The following is an 8,752-nucleotide window of genomic DNA, read 5'->3' as shown; positions in this document are numbered from 1 at the left end:
GAAGATGGTCTGTCTCCGAGGAACAATTGCTTAATGTACTCTTTCAGGAAAAACACAAGAGCTAAATTAATGAACACAAGGCCTTACGCCTCTTACAATCCATAAAATAAACTATAATGCCGATGCATGAGGAGCTAATAAGCAAGACGCTTCCAGAGTCTCTACTACCAAGTTAACCAATAGAATAGAAATAAGACAATAAGAGCATCCATGGAATGAACCAGTAACTACGGATATCCATGGCACATGGTTCGTTTACCTCGAGTTAGCCAACTGAACTATGGTGCTTTAATGAAAATATTGATTTCAATATATAGAAAAGGTTTGGCGCAGCGTGAAAGGTTTGGTTTCCCAACCTTGAGGTCGGGGTTTCAATCCCTCGTTGTGCATTTCGCTTGTGTCCTTGAGCAAGACACTTTATCTGCATTGCTTCTCTCCACCCAGGAGTATAAATGGGTACCTGGTTGGGTTGCTTGCTCCTGCGCTAAATACAGCAGCAACACTTAAGCATGTGGATCCAATGACCGGTGACAGAAGCGCTTCGTATCTGCAAAGAAAGGCGCTATATAAATATATGAATATAAATATATGAATATATAATATTTGTGTACCTATAACTGTAACGTTAAATTGACAGATTTCGATATTTCCGGATGTATCTTCAGCACTGAATACCATTTGGTGAATTCCTATTCGAAGTTCTATCGAAGTTAGATCCAAGTCACTGATTGTTGGGATCAAACCACTATTGTCCGTTGAGTTCAAACGATCCCAAGTTACAATAGTCGTTGCCTCATTTGGATCTGAATACGTCATCATGTCATGTGGACAATTGGCAAACACTGGAGGAGTAATATCTGAATAGAAAGATAAAATACACACTATATGGTACCGTACGTTGTTCTAAATCTTACATACCAGACCAATTTATCTGAGATTGGTTTTTGTTGTCAATGCTTCTGCTAAGGAACGATGTATCTTATTTAAAATGAAACTGTATGCTGTGTAGCAAACCAACTATCTAGTCATCTATATGAAAAATTGGTGACACGATAATTTAGATCACATATATATATATATATATATATATATATACATATATATGTATATAATATATATATATGTATATAATATATATGTATATATATGTGTATATATATACATATATATATGTACTTGTATATCATATTAATTGTGACTGAACACAAATCAATAAATCTTTTGTAAATATAACAAATTTGGTGTCCAATTTATTGTTTATATACAGAATATAATATAAATTTCGAGAAAACACCAAAGGTTTTAGAATTTGTCAAAAAGTTGACATTGGCTTCTGCTTTAATTGATTTTTTCGTAAGTTTCTCCAGTTGCCTGCATTCCAGCTTCGACATTATATTGAAGAATATAATATACGGTACATTATTGTGTGCATAATCGTGTTATTAGACTAATCAATTAATGAATCCAGATTGTATACAATTCAATTAACCTTCCTCTCATATGTAAAGTTCACAATACAAGATAAAATAAGAATGTATTGATTGGGTAAATATCGATAGTGTTGGTCAATATACTAGTGCCATAAAGAGGTCTATACTATTTACCTGACTTTATTAGTAAGTGTCATAAATAACAGAGGAATTGTTTCATAATGTAAACGCCAACCAATATTTTGTAATAAATAGGTCTAATAATAACCGTAATGATCCGTTGAGCACCTCTAATAAGCGCCGCGCCGGTAATTAGAGAAATATCGTATCTCTAACAAGATGATAACTGATCTAATAAAAGGTAAACCGTTTCTAAATTTTGCTGCATCTAATGACAAGCACTGCGCTCTAAAACGCATTACGCAATTTACTTACCACCGATTGTGACTGTAAATGTGCACGTGTTTGCGTTCATCGCATCGTCTGTTGCATTGTAAATAACGCGCGTTTCTCCAAGAATGAAACTCTCACCAGGCTGGAAGTTGGCGATGACGGTTGGCGTACTTCCAGAATTGTCAGTAATAACTGGAGGTAACCATGTAACGTTTGCAAAGTTACTGGTATCCCAAGCTGATTCCTCAATGTTAGCAGAGCAATTCGCAATCTCAGGTGGTTCGTCATCTACAGAGACATAACAGACTGATTAATTGAGAATTATGAAATATGAAATTAGATAGGCCTACTATAAGCATACTGTAGATCTAATTTCATTTTCCTAATTTTCATATTCCATAATTGATAATTAAGAAATATATGAAATTAGATCTACCTTCACAATGGGATAGAAACTCTGTAACTGTTAGATATATCAGGGTCAACTTAATTTGCTGTGAGATAAATGAATAAATGTATATAACATAATAATATAGGCCTACTGTTATTGGCTTACCCTCAACAACCACACTGAAAACACAAGTGTTGTTATTATAAGACGAATCAGTAGCTACATAAGTTACGGTCTCTGTCCCTATCCAAAATCGCTCTCCAGAAGCTCTTGTTTGGTAAATCGTTGGCGCTAGGCCGGAATTGTCCTCTGCAACTGGTTCAATCCAGTTTGCGGACACAGACGGTAAGCCGACCTCAGTCGAAATATAGACGTCAGAGGGACAAAATGTAAATAAAGGACGTTCATCGTCTTCAAGTAAACACACAAGAAATAGAAAACAATATGAATTTTTATACACGATGAAATACCTGTAATGATTGATTACTTTGAAATGCTCAAAATCATCGTTATACAAATAATATGTAAAGAGATATTAATAATTATAATAATATATTGCCAATCATATTTCTAAATATAGGCCTACGATAATTTTGTTTATTATTAACTTGTTAACAATTCCGTTCTAATATAAAAACGTATACATTACGGAATAAAATGATACCTTTAATAATCTTCAGGCCTATATAATTCTAGAAGCTGTGCTACGAAAATTATTATAGTGATAAAGATTTTGATTATATTTCTTTTTATTATCAATTTTTTTTACTGCAATCCAAGATCAAGCTCGAAACAAATTCTTAGATTAACCAAGATAAAAAAGATTATTCAATAAAAGATATAAAATGTATTATTGTATTGTTATTTTATTGCAACTAATACTATTTATAATAATAATAATAATAATAACAATAATAATAATAGCAATAATGATGATAATAATAATAATAATAATAATAATAATAATAATAATAATAATTATTATTATTATTTTTTCTGAAAACGAAATTAGTTGTGTTTTTCACAGGGCTGTTTAAAAGTAACTTAAAAAACAAAAATTAAATTACAAAATCAAAGTGAAAAACACGACAAAAAAAAAGAAACTTAAAATTACAAAACTAAAAATAATTAAAAACTAAAGTAAAACATTATGCATATGATAATTATATGTAGGCCTATAAAGTCTATAGTTACCTATGTATAATCGTGTCTATATTAGGGTTTTACAGCTTACCTATAACAGTGATACTAAACACGCATAGTTCCGTATTATCTGAGCCATCAGCTGCACTGAATGCTAGGCGAGTGTTACCAATCTCAAACGAGCCCTCTGTAATGGTGTCATTAAAAATGGGGGGATCTTGACTGTTATCCGTTGCCGCCAACAAAGGCCATGTAGCAACTCCGAAAGCCTCTCCAAAAGATGTGTTAACTGTGATGCTAGTAGTAGGACAATTCGTAAACACCGGCGGTGTGATGTCTTTGAAAGTAAATTACGTCATTACGTCATAGTGATGTAAGTGTCATTACATCACTATTACAACATTATATGATTAATGTTCGTGTTATCGTATACAAAACATGTTACTTCATAAGATGAATATTATGCACAACCAAAGATGAATGTTTTAGTGTAGCCGGTGAAAATAATTACTAAAAAAAATGAATGATACTTATTAACTGAATTTACAAATTTGGGGAACATAAATCTTCTTAATAAACACATGTTTAACAAACTGTTCCAGATAATGCTAACGTAGTTTAGGTAGAATTATTATTTTTTATTTATTTATTCAGATATGATATAAAAATATACAAACGGCGGAATATTAAAAATATTATAAGTATACAAAATAACACCAAAATAGGACAAAACATCGGTGAAACAGACCATAAACATTTGATGGGCCCTATTTTGATTAACATAATTATTATATACCGTATCTAAATTAAAATTTCAACTTTCTATATATTATGCAAAGAATTAAATAACAGTATACCATTAATCTCAACATTAAATGTGCACGTGACACTGTTCTCGGCTGCGTCTGTAGCTGTCACTACGACTGTTGTCTGCCCAAGAGGAAACTGTTGGCCGCTTGTGTGACTGCTGGTTATTGAAAAATAGTCTGAGTTATCTTCGAATTCAGGTTCACGCCACTCAGCTACTGCCCAAGGGTTGCTGGGTTCGAGTGAGTTCATTACGATACCTGGACAATATGTTATAGACGGAGGCTGATTGTCTAAACGGAGAGAAATTATATTAATGTAATACATTAAGTATATTTAAAAAAAAATCACGTTTATTGTCATAGTTGACATCGTCGTACCCAATTCACCGCCAGCAACCCCACAGACACCATCACCATCAACAGAATTAGGAGTTCGTTTAAAACTGGTACCGTATAGCTACTGCCTAATTGACCAATCCCCTCCCCCCCCCCCCCACCCCACCCTTTCACATGAATTTTTGGTTTATATTTTATGACTCATTATAATTACGAAATTGTATTATTTTACATTATGATTTTCTTTAAGAAACTGGTGTTTCTTGTTAAAATATTCCTTGTATAATTTTGTTTTTATTTTACACAAGTTATATTAATTACTTGATTGTCCTTTAAATTATATTTTGTTTGTAGATAAATCAAAAGAATAAGAAGAGAAAGAAATAATAATCATCAAAAAATACCTTCAACAGTTACAGTGAATGAGCACGTGTCCGTGTTCCCTGCAGCATCAGAGACCGTGCATTCTACGTCTGTTGCACCGATTGTCACTTGGTCACCTGAGGCAGGTGTACACACTACGTTTGCTACACCAACGTTGTCGGTTGTCTCAGGATCAGACCAAGTGACAATGGCGTCATTTTGATCCGAGTCTGTGTTTTGCACAATGTCTGCACCACAAGTTATTGTAGGGGGTTCAACATCTAAAATTAAAGAGATAAAATGGTGATATTGTTTCGTTGATGAACTATGTTTGATACGATTTATAACATCATGTTCTTATATATTTGAGCACTGTGTTATTATCTATTATTTATTATTTGTGTTACCAGTGCTAAATTGATAATTATAGCATTACCGCAAGATGGTTATATATATAATAATAATAATAATAGTGTAGTTTTATATAGCGCACATATCCATCTAATGTAAGATGCTCAGGGCGCTTGATATGTGGACTATAGGAACTCGATCAATGATTTTCTTCGCCCCTAAAGGTCCCTTCGTGTCTGTGCTACCCGGTAACCTGGTATCAGCAACTCTCGTCCTCCACCACAGGGGTTGTCTGTTCCATTACACCGGGGTATCCCCCTACTCGTCTCGAAAGATGTCTGGGTTCTTTATAGTGCACACGAGCCATTGTATACACTGGGCCTACGGTTTATAGTCCTTAGCCGAGAAGACTTGTTCTACCACCAGAAAGCATAGGCGGGCGTACCGTTCGAACCAGCGCCGATATTATGGTTGCTTGCGGCTCCCCTGCTAACCGTTCAGCCATTCGACCATTTATATGATAATGTTGGGAAAACACTGAAGATTTTACAATTGTTGAGAAAATTAATGTCAGCTTCAGCTTTTCTTACTTGTTCGCGAAGTTTTTCCATTCTTCTGCAATCTTGGGATCCTAAGTGTAAATCTAAGCCAAACAGGGAAAGCTTTACAATCTTAGATCAGGCCAATAACAGTTTCCAACTTAAAATTAAAGAGGCGCTCCATATTAAATGGACTGAGCCATGACTCAACAAACAAGTGCTGCAGTACAACATCACCCTATACATATAATGGAACAATCTACCACGTTGTAACTTTTACGAGTTGAGACATCAAATCACCTGCATTTCAATCTACCATCTGAGTATATAAGTAGTATAGGTTCTTTTGTTATGTTTTATTTCGTTCACTGATGATATCTGTGTGATACATAAGAAACATGTCTGATTTTTCTTTAATTAACTCTTGGTTCATTACACTCAAATTTGTGCTGCTTTTAGTTTCTTGTCGATTGTTTGGGTATCATTCATGATTTACACAACAGTGATGTTTGTAAACAAGATTGCAGAAGAATGGAAAAACTTCGCAAACAAGTAAGAAAAGCTAAAGCTGACATTAATTTCCTCAAAAAAGTTATGATAATATATAAATATAATACCTCTTATAATTAAATTATATCGGCAATGCCCTTTTCCATTACATCGTGTAGTATCATCGGCTACGTAATGCATTTGGTAGGTTCCAGGAGCAAGCACATCTCCCTGGCATGCTTCACCTGTGCAGGTGTTACTCCTGATGGCATCATTATCAGTCGCTGTTGGATTAGGTGAATTATACGTGTAAGTAGCCTGACCAGTTGGGATGTCAATCACTACGTCATTGCTTGGGCAGTTAGTGTATACCGGATGCTCGTTGTCTACAACATAAAAAAGAATAAAATAAAAAGCCCAATTCATTCTGGGTTTTTTTTTCTCTCTCTCTACCTCTCTCTTCTGCTTTTTGCAATCAAAATAAAGCTTTAAAATCCTCTAAAGTTCTCTCCAATAGTTTCAATTCCGCCTGAAATGATGAATGATGTGAAACAAACATAGGCCTAAACTAGCGTATGCAGTTCAAAGCATTTTACATTATTTGTTTTTTAATGATTATGGTAATTGATAATATGATATATAATTATTGTAGCAGAGTAATATTGCGATTAATCATAAAAATAATAATTTATGACACATAAAATGCAGACATGCGAGCCAGTTAGATACAGTGACCAAAATCGATCACATATTGTCATGTTTTTGTCTTTCGTACCTCTGACACGAATTGAAAATCTGCAGGAAGACGTCCCTACATCATTGGAAGCGCTGATGGTTACCGTTGTCACTCCTATTGGAAATGCGTCTCCCGACTGATGAGACCTAACCAGACTACTGACAGATCCACCTGCGTCACTGGTCGCGGTCGGATCTGTCCACGTCACGTGCGCTTCGTTGCTGTTTGCATCACTGTTGACGTTGATGTTTTGCGGACAGTTATGCATTTTAGGTGACAGGAAAGCTATATATAAATTAACAATTATATTAGTGTATGAGTTCTGTAGGAATACGGCAAACATTATACCAGACTGTAACTAAATTCAAGGTTTGTCAATGCAGTTAAGCAAAATACATCACAAACGAACATCTTAATGCAAATAAGCCAGGGTCCCTAATTAAACGTGCAATTCAATTAAAGATTAATCAGTTTTAGCCCTTCCGATAATTGTTATAAGAGGGTTAAACTTTTTTATTTTGCATTCTGCATGGTATACGAAAGAGGATGAATCAATTTTCAAAATATTATGTCCTATATAATATACATATATAAATAAAATATATTGCTAAGTATACAGTATTTTTACTTTATTGACAAGACCAGTGGCATTGTAGCCATAGTCACTAATTCATGTAAATTTGTGGCTTATTTTGATTTTTTTCTTCGTCGTATCAGCGTCTTAATGTCCATCTAGAAAGAAAGTGGCTCAATAATGACGTCTTTTCAGGTATTTTAAAATCAGAGTAGTTGAAGGTTCAAGTAAGTGACGTTCTGGTGTTTGGCAGTTATATCCGACACTGAGGTCTGAGGTCTGTAATAGAGTCATTTTTTAATAAAATGACGCGCCTGAAGTGGCTGGCTTAGTTCGAGGATCTAGCTACGACCAATTCCATTCTACATTGACAGTCACCTGTCCTAAATATATAAAAATATGACAGTAGAATGATGTGTACGACCTGATTACGTACATGGTGTATAAATGTATATTGTAGGTCATCATGGAAGCGATTCACAACTCAAGTTAAATTTAATAGATCATGTATTGATTTATATTTGCATTTCTAACCTGGTTGTTTACAGAACCCTCGTCTGTACCGAGAACAGTGGCTTTCCTCCCATCTATAGTCAACTTCGTCAAGCATAACTGCACACTCCTCTGTTCCATCTAGGTTTAATAACCAATCGCTTCCAAAGGCATTATAGTCCAGAGGAGTTTCGTCCAGCCAGCCCCAACTACCAGTGTCTTGTGAATATGTAAGACCTATCCAGGCTACAGATTCATAGCGGTCCATCATATATGATTTGAGATAGTTGTGTGCTTCCTCGGAATGGACGGACGCTAGATTGCCGTCATAATAATATTCGCATACACCGTCCGCACGCGTAAAACTATAATAATTATTAGTCAATCGGAAGCAACCACCCTCGGAAATTATATATTCACCGTTTGAACATTCACCTGCAGAAAAGGACGTAAAAATAAAATATAATAAAAATAAATATTAAATATTTCCTATCTCAAAGCAACAAAAAAGAAAATATTAAGTTATGGTAAAGTATGTGACTAAATAGTATTATTAGTGGGAAAACGACAAATTAATTATGGAAATTTCGTGTTATGTTATAAATTATAATTCTTCTGTTGCGGAACCTAAGTCTACTGATGATGATGATGATGATATGATGATGATGATTCAATTCAATTCAAGTAATGTTTATTTCACAATACA

At 34.4% G+C, this 8,752-nt stretch overlaps 1 protein-coding gene across 3 annotated transcripts in view; it reads right to left on the bottom strand.

The window, feature by feature from the left end:
- LOC117119743 (hyalin-like) overlaps positions 1–8,477 on the bottom strand; it is a 49,101-nt gene extending 40,624 nt beyond the window's left edge. For all 3 annotated transcript variants that reach the window (XR_004447247.1, XM_033264646.1, XM_033264731.1), the window contains exons 1-4: positions 8,089–8,477; positions 7,020–7,265; positions 6,373–6,630; positions 4,907–5,146 (exon numbers count right to left, since the gene is read on the bottom strand). Coding sequence is in view for 2 of the 3 variants with exons in the window: in XM_033264646.1 (XP_033120537.1) it covers positions 4,907–5,146; positions 6,373–6,630; positions 7,020–7,265; positions 8,089–8,317 (973 nt within the window). In the remaining variant the exon portion in view is untranslated. The remainder of the gene's footprint in view (positions 1–4,906; positions 5,147–6,372; positions 6,631–7,019; positions 7,266–8,088) is intronic.
- Positions 8,478–8,752: the final 275 nt, after the last annotated feature.

This window comes from Anneissia japonica, unplaced genomic scaffold (assembly GCF_011630105.1).
Source record: "Anneissia japonica isolate Jap-2015-1 unplaced genomic scaffold, ASM1163010v1 scaffold287957_len1322810_cov207, whole genome shotgun sequence".
NCBI lineage: Eukaryota > Metazoa > Echinodermata > Crinoidea > Comatulida > Comatulidae > Anneissia > Anneissia japonica.
The sequence above is the reverse complement of the archived record's forward strand: the minus strand, read 5'-3'. Positions and strand labels throughout refer to the sequence as shown.